The sequence below is a fragment of the Merops nubicus genome, unplaced genomic scaffold, assembly GCF_000691845.1.
Source record: "Merops nubicus isolate BGI_N331 unplaced genomic scaffold, ASM69184v1 scaffold24467, whole genome shotgun sequence".
In the NCBI taxonomy this organism is placed as follows: domain Eukaryota; kingdom Metazoa; phylum Chordata; class Aves; order Coraciiformes; family Meropidae; genus Merops; species Merops nubicus.
The window spans coordinates 10,997-25,913 of NW_008618673.1; the positions used below are offsets into that span (position 1 = coordinate 10,997).

The following is a 14,917-nucleotide window of genomic DNA, read 5'->3' on the forward strand; positions in this document are numbered from 1 at the left end:
ATCCAGAATCACAATAGTGGACACATTGCTAGTTCAATTTAAGAGGAAAACCTGTATACTCTAATCAAACAGTACCCAAATTTCTCCAAAAACTATTATCAACTGCCATTGCTTTCTCTTCCTTGCTCACCACAATCCCACCCTGCTGCTATCTCTTTAGTACTGGCCCTCTTAAAACAGAAATAACCATCCCAGCTAAAGCAACAGGGCTTCCTCAGCTCTGACAGCCTGTAAAGACTGTCTGCAGCCTTTTCACAGCAGTAACTATTTCATCATACTTCCCAAATTATCAGAAAACTGTATTTAATTTCTCATTAAGCTTCCTTACCTTTGCAGTAGGTGTACAGGTCAAGAACGCAGCACGTTCCCACCACAGCCTCTAAGGGGATAATTTCATACAATGGCACCCGGAAGAGCTCGTTGTGATAAAACTTCCGAGAAGGGGAATGATGGGTTTCATGTGGACGGAAATAATGATGACCAAATGCAAACCGCTCCTCTCTGTTTGAAGGTGTAAAGGTAAGAGAAAGAGAGAAACAGAAGGAAAGGGGGAAAAAAAAGAGACTATTTCTATGAGCCCATGAAATAACTATAGTTTGTGCCCTCTGCTTAATTTTGAATTAGCTACCTTGCACTTTGGCAATGATGTAAAGTGAAGTCACACGAATATTACACATTCAACCTTATCCCCTTCAGTAAGTAGAAATACTCCCAGTGTGGTTTCTATGAACACAGCAGACTCACTGTGCTGCTGTCTATGGGGCATACGCATTTCACGACATGACGGTGGCTAAGCAGGTTGGTGATTGGTAGCTGTGAGCTGTGTATTCCCAGCCTATTCCAACAGTGAGGAAAGTGCATCCACTCGTATGTCTTATCCCTTGCTCAAACGTCCAACCTTACATGTTTTCACTTTGCTGTTGTGAAAAACAAGCAGAGATAAGTGGGAAATCATCAAGCCTTTATAACTGAACTGTGTTCTGTCCTGCATTTTTAAGCTAGGCGAAGACTTCCACAAGATTACTGTGTTTTGACAGGTAGATATACGGAATGTTTCAAATTCAAAAGGTGCCTTAAACATACTTCTCATTTTTCCAGAGTTTTTCTATGCGGAAAATATCGAGTTTCTCCCTGTTGATGTGGGACAGCAGCCGATATGACTGCCGGACAGGGTGTCCATCTGGAGTTCTACGGCTGTCTCTCATCAGGTAAACACAATCACCTGGCAATAGGCACAAAATACACACTTGTAAAGAACTTCTTCCTATAGTCCAGCACACCAAAAATTGAGGAGTAAATGTTTTCATTAACACTAACATGACAGAACTACTCAATGTTGAATTATAAAGAGCAATGCACTCAATGCAGAACCCGAAAAAGGAGGAAAGGTCACCTTGATCACTGTCACAAAAGCTTTATAGCAAGAACTTAACATAACTTCAGTTGTAAGCCCAGACTGAAAATACTAACATGTAGTGAATCAAGATAAATTATGAAAGACCATATGATATGTAACAAAATGAGTTTTGATTATGAAAATGTGTAGAAGTCAGTGACAGCTGCAATGTTTAAAGGTTGCATCTTTAAGATTTATAAGAAGATACAAGTTTCTCATTAAGAAAATGAATTATTGACTGAGAAGCCCCACGCCTTTGATTATTCCAGCAGAACTCAAAGCATAGCTCAGGAAAGTTAAACAGAACTCAAAAAGGGCTCAACAAAATGACACTCCTGCCAACTAAAGAAGTCTTTCCCAAGTGCAACCCCTAAACAGGTCTGTAAACTTCTAATGATTAATTTTGCCCCAAAAGCAAGTTAACTCTTTAATTTCTCTTCTCTGATCCATGAAATGGTATTAAAAGTACTTTCTCTTCACCTCCCAGACCCGACTGCCATTCTTACTTGTAAACGCCCTTTCCTTTGTGACAGAGATCATCATTTGATAGGGTGAAAATACACTGCACCTTCCAAAACGCCTTGTCCTTCAGGGAAAAGGTTTAATCAGTAAAATTCACAAAGAACCTGAAGAGTCTCAGAGACAGAACCTTCTTTGCCTTAGCTTCTACATGTTAACTACCAGAAGCTGGCTCAGCATCTTCCTCCTCTGTCCAGGAGGAGAGTCCTAGCCGTGGTAAAGGTAATTAATGTTTCTTCATCAACCCGCCTGTGAGATATCTGACTGTGTGTCACTGCCATAACATCAAAGAGTGCAGCCTTCTACTTGTACAAAGACAGAAGTGTTTCAAACAGGGTGATGCCAGAAATACCTGTACACTCTTATCCTATGGAAATCACAGTAGCCAGCAGTTAGCACATACCTTGGCGTAGCAGCAGATCATCCCGTAATAAGCAGATATAATAAACACATCCAGGCTGGGCGTAATGGGGACGAGGAATCATAGGAACCTCCTGGATGAAAGAAGAAAAAAGGAAGGAAATTCTGAGATGCCCATCATCATCAGTGCAAGAATAGGGCTGATCTCCTTTTGGAAATATGCAGAAGTAGATAGAGGAGAATAACTGACACTTAATGTGATCAAACCTAAACCAAGGAAGCTACACAACCGAGTGAGAACACTGGTCTTGCCAATCCAAATCAACAGAAAAGCAAGAGCTGCTTTAGTTTAAAACTGTAGTAACTGAGACTTTTTTTTTTTACCCTATTCACAGATCGAGGTTCACACTGCTCACACAAGTAGTGTTCAACATCAGAATTCACACCCATACAGTCACAGTGCTGCCAGACCTAGAAAAACAGATATATCCCAGTTAGACATTCTTGTGATAGATGTTATGTACATAAAACAGCATTTTCACAAAAAATATTAAGGGAATGAAGAAAACAAACTTCCCAAAGGAAATTCAAGATTTTCTTTCAACTATTTCACACTATGTCAGAAGAGAAACAAGACCCCCGTGCAAGTGCTTGTGTAAAAGCCCAGAACTGTTGAAATTCTGCTCGCCTAGAGACAGGAGTTGCTGGCAGTTTGCAGGAAAGTGCTAGCCCCTCTACACAGAAAGGCAAGTTGCATTTTCTCTGTGAAAACAGAATCTCTCAATTCTTTTGGAGAGGAAATGAAGGTCTGAAGAAGTAATTCATGCCACTAGCTACACAAACTGCTGGTAAAAGTGCCCCTGGTTATGGAGAATAACCAGGTGCAAAAGAGCACCAGGCTCCATTTCGTGTTCCCCGGGCCTCACCATGCACTTTTCACACTGGATCATGAGTCCTTCATCTTTGTAAAGGCCACAGATGCAACGGATCACATCCTCATCCTTCTCATGACCATTTTCTTTTTCACAGACTGATGTCTCACTGCTGTCAGCTTCACTTGCTGTTTCTCCCACAATCTCATCAATTTGGGCAGATGCCTCATGGCGAGCATTGTAATATGCTTTCCGTAGCCGGCACACATCACGTCCAGTTGGAGATTTTCTGCCATAATATTTCTGAATAAAAACAAAACAAACCCCCTTTTTTTCCCTCAGCTTCCACACTTTTGGTGCATTCCTCCACTAAAGCTGCATCCACAAATATGTTATACGCCTGTCCATCTACTTCCTTATTTTGAACAGGTCTACATATCTCACATTATGACACAGAAGAATGAGGTCCCTCTTCCAAAACGCACCAGCATTTCTTTAGGTTAGCTACTCAGGCACGTTCTTGACCTTCTATTTGTCAGACCTAAGGCAACTAAAAAGCACTAATAGTATGCTGAAGCACATTATCTGCTAGAAATGTCTGTTTATCAGAAACATTCATCACAAGTTCTCTTTCTCTAGTATGTTTTTCTTCTTTTATTACTCTAAGTCAGTAAGAGCATTAAAGGGGGGCATCTCCCCACTGCCTATGCAGTAGCTAGAACTCCAGAGAGACCCTCACCTCTGCATTCCGGAAGACCTTCAGCATGTCCCCATCAAAAGCTTCCACAGTTTTATAATAGCCAGTCAAGATCTGTTTCTCAATTGTGGCAAGGTCCAACGGATCAGAGATCTTTTCATAGTAGTCTGCGTTTCTGAAATGGGAATGTACATACAACGTCATTTTCACTAGCAATTCAAAGCTGTACAAATCCATTGAAGAAAACTACCGTTTGCTATGAGAAGCAAGTACTTACTTTTTCTTTGGAGGTAAGTTCAGAAGGGGAGCTGCAAGAGCCTGCCTGGAGGAATCTGTAATAGGAACACACAGTTTAGCAACATTTACCTGAATAAAACTTAAAAAGACAAGTAATCAACAATATTGAATTGAGATTAAAAAAAGGCTCTTCTACTATCTGAGGTATAGCGAATCGAAATCCTTTTACAGTTCCAGAAGTTGGTTGCTGTAATTGGTCTACATGGACCAAAATGGAGGAGAGTTTCCTTGCAATTCTGCCAATTGTGCCATTTTGCTGAACGGTTGAAAAATTCATTTGAAAGGATAGCAACACCTGCAGATTCCTGTGGCAGAGGAAGGGGCTGAGGATAACGCAAAGTGATTACTGGTAGCAGGAGAAAAAAAAAAAAGAATGCTATTTAACATCCTGAAATAAATCTGTCTTTTTTTCCTAGTATTTGTTATTCAGAAAATTCATTGTTCTAAAGGCTGAAAAAGTCTCAATGGAGTTTTTTTTTTTTTTTTTTTTTTTAGAAGTGTCACTTTCACCTTTATAGGATATGATGCTGTCACATATTTCCTTGAAGATCTGTGCTAGGCGGGCAGCACGAGCAACTTCAATATTCTCTTCAGCTGCAGCCAAAAAGCGTCGTGTGCGCACAGAGCGGGAGGTCTGAAGGGCTGAAAACTGGGTCATGAAGACATCTGAAAGATGGCAAACCAGAATTACCTCTAAACAAGAAATTAAAGAGCAAATTACAGCATCTTTTCTGATCCAGCAGCTAAGCTACTGTAACAGTAAAAGGCTTCAGTTTTGTTTTTCCAAGTTGGCTCTCACTGCTTATAGCTAACCTAAATGGTTAAGCTGGTTATTCAAAGTATTTTTTGTTGCTGAAGCAAATACAGCATGTCACTGAATTCACCCAAAACACTCACTTCCCAGCTTCTCATGTAACTGATAGTGAGGACAAACCCTGTATGGCTGTGAGGGCTGTGGTCCTATGAACAGACCGCTATTTTTTCAGCAGAATTTTTTCTGGTAGTCGGGTTTTGTCCTTTTCTCATAACTGACCACATACCAAAAAACTTTGTTCTCTAAAGGCCTGAAATCCATTGAATTATGAGGATAAATTATAATTTTCAAAGTCAGCACAACTGTTTCTGATATAGGGATGCAGAAAGCAGAAAAAAGCCCTTCTTTTCAAGGGTCAAATAATGGAAAATATTAAATATCCTCCTCTAATGATGAAATGCAAGACATGACAACTTCTTCGAGGTCTTGAGAGACATCAGGGCTGCTGGAGGAACATAAAAGAATCCAGCAACCAGACAAATTGTTTATATAATACAAAATTTCTTATTCTTAAGAAAATAACATTAAGTATTTCAGAGGAAATTGTAGAATTTCATAATGCAAAAAACACACTGAAACAGTGAAAGAGCTCCTGTCTTATCCTGCTATGTAAAGATAAGGGCATATTAAACACAAACACACAGATCAGTATTTTTATCTGTATAGCATTCCCTGTATGCATTACAAAAGGTATATGGATCTTGTAGGAAGTCTACATTCGATTTACACACAGAGTTTATTTAAACTCTTCACAGGCATGTCATATAGGTTCTCAAAGTAGCAACCTGAGGAACCTGTGTTGGCCTCACCAGATTTAATGTTGCCATCATCCCGACAGATTCCATTCCAGCGGTTGTAGAGCGATGTCGTATGGATGTTGTCACTGACATGCTTCACTTCCTCTTGTTTTTGTCGAATCTTTTCCCAGTTTCGTACCAAAAATACATGGTGTTTTAGCACAAAATTCCTACAGGAATTAGAAAAGCATTGAAGACCCACTTTCCTACTGTAAAATTAGTTCCTTAATGTGTCAGATGGTCAGAGGTACACAACTGTACCCTCTCTCTCATCTCTCTCTCCTCGGTAGAGGAGAGGAATTCCACCTTAATTAGAATTAGGTTAAAGAACTAAGAATTGCTTACCTTGGACACTTCATGACACCCTTGCAGAAAATAAAACCAAACTCAACACTTGTACAACGCTCCATTTCTGAGGAAAATCCCACTGAAATAATTCCTTACCTTTCTCTGTTAGACATGGGCTTCATCTGAAGCTGTGGTGTCAGCCTTGTTGGTGCGTTCACACTTTCACTGGGTTCCTCTGGGATGTGACCCCTCTGGAAAACAAGTCATGCTGATAGACAGGAAAAACTGTGCCAAGAACTTAGCAAAATAATAAAAGTAGATCCTGAGACAGAACCTGCAGTACTTGTCTGAAGTTTAAAACATACAAATACACAGTGCTTCAATCTGATGGCACAAACTGATTTCCCATTAACCTTTATACACACACAAAAAAGAAAAGCTGTCTTTGCTACTCACTCTCTTCTTTAGTTTGTGCTTTGACTTCCTTTTCTCTTTTGACCGTCCAGGCCTTCTGTGGGTGCTCACAGGCTGATTGCTTTTGCTTGGAAGTCCATTCATTCGCTGACTTTTACCCCCAATTATTCCTCTGCATTTGTCAAACCCACATTTACAGAGTTGCTTTAGGAAAAAAGAAACAGAGAGAAATGATTTTAAACCTGTTCTGTCAAATACAATACAAAAAGGTCTTGTTAATCAATCTTCAACTTAACAGAAGTGCTTGCCCTTGGTGAGTTTTTTCAAGGTTATGCACTGGGATCCTTACCTGTTTCTCAACATTAAATGAATGAAAATTGTAGTCATAAGTCAATTCAGTACCAGCAGGCATGTCTTTAAGTGCATACAATCCAATCCGGTAAACACCATTAACAGACCTGTGGGGAAAATTAAATTAAATATTGCAAATAATTAAAATGAAAATTGTCTTTGTCCACGTAGTGGAAGCATTAGAGACGGAAGCAACACTTCTGCTGTGCCCTGGATTACACCTGTTCTTCACTTGTACTGTTCTCCTGTTCATCTCTTACAATAAACTTTGAACGCCAAAAAAGTGACTATCACATTTACAAAGAGTAGGAGGCTGTGCTTCAAACAGAGAAGCTACAAACTACATTGGCTATCACAGCATATCTACTTATCTGCCAAGATTCAGGCCCTCACTCTAAATCAAAAGCTTACACTGAACATCATACTTCATTTCACTAAATACACTAAAAGTAACTGCTTCTCCAATTCTGCTTTTTTTCTGTGTTGAATTTTAAACTTGATTACTACTACTTAAATCCACTGGAGTTGTCTCAAATCATAAGCTACTCCACTGTACTGCCAACACTCATATTATGACCCTCTGCTACGTCACTGTAAGTTGTTCACTACAGACTTCTCAGAAGTACATCCTACTAGTCTGGCACTTGATTTCTTCTGATAACAGAGTACTGACATGAAACAGGGTGTGCTGAAATCAGACTACTTCCCTGTTTGCCTGCTTTCATAAAATTGTTTTATTTAAAAAAAAAAATAAATTTGAATTGCCAGAAGGAAACAACATATACACATAGATTATTTTACAGCATTACCTAGGTTCAAAATTTGTAGCAAGTTAACAGTATGACAAACAACAATGTTGGATTTGCCTTGTCAGAAAACTTAGAACTTGTGTCCAACACTTGAAAACATTAAATTACTCTCTTATGCAATGCAAGCATGATACCAAATATTATTTACACTGTTCAGCTTGATTCCCCTCCCTGTTTTTAGGTCAGACTCTCTTAGGTCATCTGGTTATCTGTATCTTAGTCACTGGTATACCAGTCTTCCAGAAAACAGAATATATTTTTCTTACCATTTCTGCATCTCACAGTTAGGATTACAGCTGTGGTTGATAAAACGAGCCTCATTGCCCATACGATAACTATCTATCACCATTCCACTGTCTAAATTCAGGCAGTAATGATCACTGTGGTTATGGTACTGTTCAATCATCCGGTTCCTAGGAAGCAACACAGGAAAGTTATTTGTGATTCTCGATGTTGCTGCAAAGCAAACAGGGAGCAACATAGTAATAGCGCATTCAAGAATTCTGAGAGAGGGTTTTGAAGTAAAAGCAATTATAATCTTTTATACTTTATAGAACCATACACCTAGAGATGGAGGAAAACCATTATTATACCTATTTTTATAAGTCAAGGCCATTGACAGAGCTTGGATTAGAATTTAGAAATTTGCTCTTCTGGAATGCTCCCTTTTGGGCTCTGCAGATTATTTGTATAGATTTCATGTTGATAACCTGTGTATGGAAGAGAAAATGCAAGTATACATTCTTTGGTGTGTATATGTATGCATGTGTACAATGATTAGCTTCCTTCTTTCATTATCTGGGGCTGGGCACAATTTCTGGAATTACATCCATGGATTACAGCTACCTCTTTTTAGAAAGAGAGCAACAGTAACCAGAGCCAGTGGTATCAACAGTTATCTCTGCATGAGAAAATTGCATTTGTCTTCTGATGGAGCTCTAAGAGTAGCAAGTATGACCCTCCAACCTCAATTATCCTATGATGCTATGTAGTTAACAAGACTACAGTTTCTTTCATTCACCATTTATTAATGCTCCCACTTTTCTTTTTTCTTCATACCTACCTAAAAAAGCTCATTTCCCTTCTTGCCCCATTCTGCCCCTCAGTTCTATCTTGCACATTTCAAATCCTGCACAGTACTCATATCAAATTCACTTGTGGCATTTGGTATTTACAGAGCAGATGTGGCAGATGATGCATTCCGAACACTAATCATTCCTCTCTATTTGACTGAGAAAAACTTGTTTGATCAAAAAAGCTGCTTCCTAAGCCTTCCTTCTGGTGGCTGTGACCAGAAAAGCATTCCTTTTCCCCCCAATACTCTCCCCTTTGTTTCTGTCTAAGGATTTTCCAGCAATGACAAGAGATGCTAAAGTCATTTATTGAGCCTTCTGTGCTAAAGCAGCAAAAAAATATTTCTACCTGAATTCTTGCTCACTAACAACTTCTCCCAGATATTCAATGATAAACTGTCCTGCTTTCAGGGGTTCTTTGGTACGAATACCCCATCCTTTCTCCTCAGCCCGGAACCTTTCCAGGCACTGCACCCATTCATGCCTCTGTATCCGCTGATTACAACATTGTTCCCCACAAGGGCAAGTGTTTGGTGAACACTCCGCAAAGATCATCCTGAAATAAAAAAAGCAAAGAAGGTAAAGGAATGTGAATAGCATACTTTTGCATCTATCATACAAGGAGAAAGAAAAAAAAATTCCTCTGTTAAACAGAAGTTCTTAAAAAACTAAAATGCTTCTTGTTTTCAAAGGTTTAATTCACACAAAGATTCACAGCCTGGCTCTCACTGCTACTCAAATTGCAAAATGGAGCTTTTTAGAGAGATCTTCCTCTGAAGAAAGAGATGGAGGAGCACAGATGTAACAGAAAGCTACCCTGTACTCTGTATAACAATACTTGTATTGCTAGGATTGCATCCAGCACAACTCTTTTCTTAAGATACTATTAGTTGATGTGAAATAATACATTTATTGAAATTGTCTTATGACAGTCAGTCAACTTTTTTCTAACCTGTTAAGACAGTCCTCCATACAGCCCTTCCCATTGTCATCATCTGGTTTCTTACAGTTGCAGGTAGTGGCTTCATAACCAGAAAGAGGCTTGACATCCACATAGACGTCTGGAGAAAAAAACAAACAAACAAACACAACAAAAAACCAAACCCAAACAGGAAAAAAGAATTCTTTACAGATGAAAAAATAGAAGTATTTATCTACAGTATTTTCATCCCAATTACATAAAGCAAAAAAAGAAAGTGGAAGTGTCTTTGGTAGGATGAAGACCATGACAGAACAGAGGGGTATTGTGTGAAAATTCCACAGTTAACACATTTTAGTAATAAGATTTTACTTACTAGAACGGATTTTTTTATAAAGTGGGACATCTGGCTTTTTATACAACTAAAAGGAAGAGAAAGAAAATTTTAATACATGGCATAAATGTATCTGTTCTACAAAGAACTAGGGAAATTATGTTCTGTACAAACGTAACAGCTTTGTAATCATTGTTAGAAAGTATGTCTGTATTCTCTTCCTTAGGCTCAGAGTGTATTAACAAATAGGTAGAAAAAAGTACCTGAATAAGGAGAACTTATGCTTTATGAGTCAGGGGAGCAGTTTTTCTGACATCCTGTTTACTCTTCCCTATCTGAACATGGATAACAGATGAGAGGACAGATTATTCTGAACAATGCTGTTCTTTTCAATAGTAAAGAGTAATTTTTTAAATCTACTCTGGAGAAAGCACCTTTAGTGGAATTACCATGTGAGACACTCGAAAAAGTGGTTAAAGAAAAATTAAGGCACTTATCAAAATGGTTGGACTCAATGACCTTAAGGATCTTTTCCAACCTAAACGATTCTGTGTTCCACTCTGCAAACTACTCTGTAAGGGATTTCTATATTCTAGGTAGTATGGAATATGTCAAGGAAATCAATCACCTTTATTTATTATTTATGTCATATTGAATGGATGAGATAGTCAGACAAGTAATCTTCAATATATGGCCAGAAACTGTCCCCAGCTGAAATGTCAACAGTGATCACTACTTTAAGATTCAATTTTGGTGGTATTACAAAGAGTGGCTGGAGCCACCATCACCTGGGAATCTGTCTTGTTCATTTACATGCTTAGGTTACAAGTCTGAGAGCACTTTCTTGCTGTAGAGCTGGGGACAGATTTATCCTCCAGCCTTAAATCCTGTGTTAAATCACTTGGTGGAAAATTCTCAAGAAAAATAAATATTTCTATTTTTAGGTTTGCATATATTTAAAGCTCTTTAAAAAGAATGAGACTTTTAAAGGGTTTCTCTTCTTTCTTCAGTATGAAAATTTCAGCTTGCAAGAGAAAAATAAATTCCACCCTTCTGGGATTGATCCAAGAAAAACAAGGCCTGAAATTTCTCAGTGCTGTTGGCAGTACATCTGAATTCTCCCGAGGCGTGTCTAAAACAAGCTCATTGCAGAAAGCAGGCACATCACCAAAATAAAAGTCTGCAGCAAAATTAATCATTTCTTTCAGCACGAACTCACAGGATTGCTATTTTGCAAGAGATGGAATAATGGAAATTATTCACATTAAATACATATGTAAATCCCTTTTTTCCTCATACAGTGGCAGCAATGAGAATATTCATCAATATGCAGGATATATAAACATAACTTTCATGTAAGAATCCTGCTACTTTCTTTCTAAGACTTCTGATCATAATCTTGGCAACCGAGTAACTTTTTATCTTGTACCTGATTGTGTTTCCACTGCCAGAGGATGTCGTAAGGCAGCTGGAAGTCAATTCTCTTTTGTCTGAGATACTTTCCTGAAACAAAAAGGTTTGTAAGTCACACACGCTCGTATTCACATATCCCGAAGAGAAAAAAAGAGCTGCTCCCAGACACGCTGGTGAATTCTGACAGGGCCTCTTGATGACTGAAAGTCAAAAAGGCAGAAGAGCAGAATCCTCCCAGAGCACTGTGTTAGTGCCAAGCACAGGGAGGAGCCCTCATGCCGCTTTCGTCTGCATTCTGCTGTTTTCGACGCCAGATTTAAACCTCTATCTACAGCAATGAAAGCTGCTGTCTGAGGCACGAGATGCCTGGTGAGGCAGGTGGCAGAAGGGAGCTGCCTTCTGTGCTGATGACTACATGTTAGGGATGCCAGTGAACTCCAACAATCACAGGTAAACTCTTCAGAGAAGTGCCAGAAACCTGCAGGTGTTAGCCCAGGAGGAGTCACTGAACCTGAGCTACCGAAGGGACAACAGCAAATCACTGACAAAACTGAACACAGCTCTGTGCCTCACAGCCAACACTTAGTGACTTCTGTGCAGACATCTCAGAGCTGACATCTTCTCCTGAGCTTTTCTGCGTACACATGAACACAAAGATTTAGCAAAGAGAACAAAGTCTGCATGGACAGACTCATTCATGCAAGATGGTAAATCACAATATTGTACTCAAAGAAAATGAATTAGTTTTGAAAACAGCATCCAAGCCTGCTCCTATGACCTTTACCAAAAGAGCCTTAAGAATGAGTTCAGACTTGGCAAGCACATTCTGAAATGTTTGGAAAGATTTTGAGAAGATCTATATTTTCAGCAATACCTGAAAATCACTTTAGACAGGAGTTACTACTTTCATTGCAGACTTCATCTCTACTCTAAAATTTACTGTCATCCCTAACCTCTTCCTAAGAGAATGAAATCCATTACATACTTTGTTAATACAAGACCTGAGGTCTGACACAAGCACTCAGGTAGTTCTAATCAAGATTTAATGTTCTCTTATCATTTTGTTGGGATAATGTGTCACAAATTTGCAGTTACAAGACTGACTAAGGATGAGGTGTCAGTTCCAAGTCTGATTTTCTCAGCTTTTCTAAATGTCAAGAAGTGCCTTTATGCTCCTCCAGCACTAGTTGGTGGTTTCATGTAAATTCAGATGCATACCCTCACCACTGGAAAAAAAAAATTGTCATGTTTTCCTTACAATTTACTCTCAAATTACTTTTCAATTTCAATGCTTTATTCAACCACAGCAGGTTCCAGGAAAGAGCTAAATCTGCTGGGAATTTGCTTTCACTTCTATGACCTCAGCAGCCAAAACAAAAGGCTCTTTCAGGTGCCCTGGCACCATGCCTGGAGTGCATGGAAGGTCTCTCCAGCCCTTGTCAAGGGGGCACTCGTGCAGTCATCTTGCAGAGTTCTAAAACTTGGAACTGTGCTCCGCAGTTGAACCACTCTCCAGGCACCCGATACAGAGTCATGGAAGCAGATTTCATCTGCTAGCACAAACAAATGTGGGGTTGGGGCTTCATGAAAAGAGAACAGGATTGTGGCACTACAAGCTGAACCCAAGTATCCCGACAGATGGTTTGGTCATGCAACAGCTATATGACCCAATTCAAAAAGGAATTGAGAAAGGTCACATTTTTGAGAATTTAAATTAACACCTTAAGTTCTGAAACCTCTTCTGCAGTTACCAACTCACACAGCTGTCTGCCTGCTACTATCTACCTGTGAAAGCCAAAGTTGTATATGGAGCAAAAAAATCCAGTTAAAGAACACAAACAAATTAAATGTTTGTATTTGACGGGACAAATCATCCTGCTAAACAATGTGGATCTTCCCAAACTCTCTTTGCATGACAATACATAAAGTAAGAAATCATAGCATTTTAAAAGCTGAAACAACTAGCTAAAAAATAAATTAATCTTGGTTTATCCTGGGAATTGACGTGAGCTGCAGAAATGTTAGTCTGGGAGTTCATGACCATCCCCTCCAGGCAGTCCAGTCCAGTGGACTGGACTTGGTGAACAGCACCCTGGAACTCCCAAGATGTTGCTGTAAATGCCCATGCTAGCCTTAGGTTATGGTTTCTTTCTGCAAAAGGCAAAGAGAAGTCCCAAACCTCGTTTCTGTTCTACCTGAGACCTCAAAACGGGAATGAAATAAACACTTCTATGATCGCTATGTTTTTCATTCTTCCTCACTTTTATCCATGCTCAAAGACAGACACTATTAAGCACATGGGGACATGGGGGGATTTATTACTGCATGCTTACTATTTGAAATTTAACAAATGGTCATAATAGTCTCTGGTTATTCTAGCGTAATATTAGTTTGAAAAGGAAACTGTTGTACTGCATTTAAACAAAAGTATTATGGCAGTTAAAGCAGGTTTTAAACTAGACTGGTATTTTCTTACAATAAACAAAAAATGAGAATGAAGTTCATGTAGCAAAAAAAAAAAAAAAAAAGCCAAACCCTCTTGAGAAAAACTTCTGCACTGAAGAACACACATAGACGAGTACAACCTTTGGCAACCTTCATATGCTGAAAGACTTAAGTAACCTGGCAAGGTGATAAAATAAAAAAAGAAAGAAGGAAGAGAGGCAGAAAGTTTGTAGAGTCCAGAGTACTTCTGTGTCAGTCACCTAAGTGCAATACTTGTTTCCCAACAACTAAAACACACATCAAGTACCCACCAACATGAATAGGGGCTGGAAACAATCCATGCTCATGCTCTCCAGGAGTGTACTCCAGCTTTTCTTTCTTTAATTGTATGAGGCGGCTCTTTGGACTGTGGATGACAGTGACAAAAAAAAAAAAACATCAGAATGAGAAACATCTGTCATTTGGAAAAAGCACATTTTCTGTTTAAATTAAGACACTAGTGTCCAGAACATCAAACTAGAGAATAATGATAGAAATGGCCAAAAACTATTGATTTCCAGGTTGCTGGCCAAATACACTTATCATGTCCATTTCAAAAGCCATGATTTGATTTTTCGCTATATCTACTATCCAGGCAACACCTAATGAGGCACTACCAACTTTAAATGCCTAGTATGTGCTATGTAAGTAATAACTAAATCTGCAAAAATAGATCAGCAAATCATATCTGATGTTGCTTGCTTAGATATTTGAAACATTACACGTGTATAGTGCCTGCTTTCCTAATGTGCAAAGAGCAATTGTTGATGTGCTACTCCTTTAGAAGGCTCTTGATCAAGAAAAAGAAGAAAAGAACAGAAATCATGAGTTAAAAAGGCAATGAGGTACCCCCTTTACAGAAGGAAAAAACAGAAATATGAAATAAGAATGGTTGTATAGGTCAGACCACCTATAACCACCTAAGATCAGCAAGTTGTCTTTTATAAACATCTCCTTTTGGCCACTTTTTTTTTTTTTTTTTTTTTTACAGAAAGAAAAAAACCCCAATATTTACTACTGCAGCCATGCAACATTCAGAAGAGACTTCGAAATGTTAAATATACCAAAGATCAAGATTAG

The 14,917-nt window shown here is 38.8% G+C and overlaps 1 protein-coding gene across 1 annotated transcript in view; it reads right to left on the reverse strand.

Moving 5' to 3' along the window:
• ASH1L (ash1 (absent, small, or homeotic)-like (Drosophila)) overlaps positions 1-14,917 on the reverse strand; it is a 40,658-nt gene that overhangs the window by 3,558 nt on the left and 22,183 nt on the right. Inside the window, exons 8-25 of the mRNA XM_008943535.1 lie at positions 14,110-14,204; positions 11,370-11,443; positions 9,983-10,028; positions 9,640-9,748; positions 9,037-9,243; positions 7,881-8,027; positions 6,804-6,912; positions 6,497-6,658; positions 6,197-6,291; positions 5,765-5,922; positions 4,652-4,807; positions 4,122-4,176; positions 3,887-4,019; positions 3,202-3,450; positions 2,660-2,746; positions 2,319-2,409; positions 1,084-1,222; positions 329-501 (exon numbers count right to left, since the gene is read on the reverse strand). Of these exons, the coding sequence (XP_008941783.1) occupies positions 329-501; positions 1,084-1,222; positions 2,319-2,409; positions 2,660-2,746; positions 3,202-3,450; positions 3,887-4,019; positions 4,122-4,176; positions 4,652-4,807; positions 5,765-5,922; positions 6,197-6,291; positions 6,497-6,658; positions 6,804-6,912; positions 7,881-8,027; positions 9,037-9,243; positions 9,640-9,748; positions 9,983-10,028; positions 11,370-11,443; positions 14,110-14,204 (2,285 nt within the window). The remainder of the gene's footprint in view (positions 1-328; positions 502-1,083; positions 1,223-2,318; positions 2,410-2,659; positions 2,747-3,201; positions 3,451-3,886; positions 4,020-4,121; positions 4,177-4,651; positions 4,808-5,764; positions 5,923-6,196; positions 6,292-6,496; positions 6,659-6,803; positions 6,913-7,880; positions 8,028-9,036; positions 9,244-9,639; positions 9,749-9,982; positions 10,029-11,369; positions 11,444-14,109; positions 14,205-14,917) is intronic.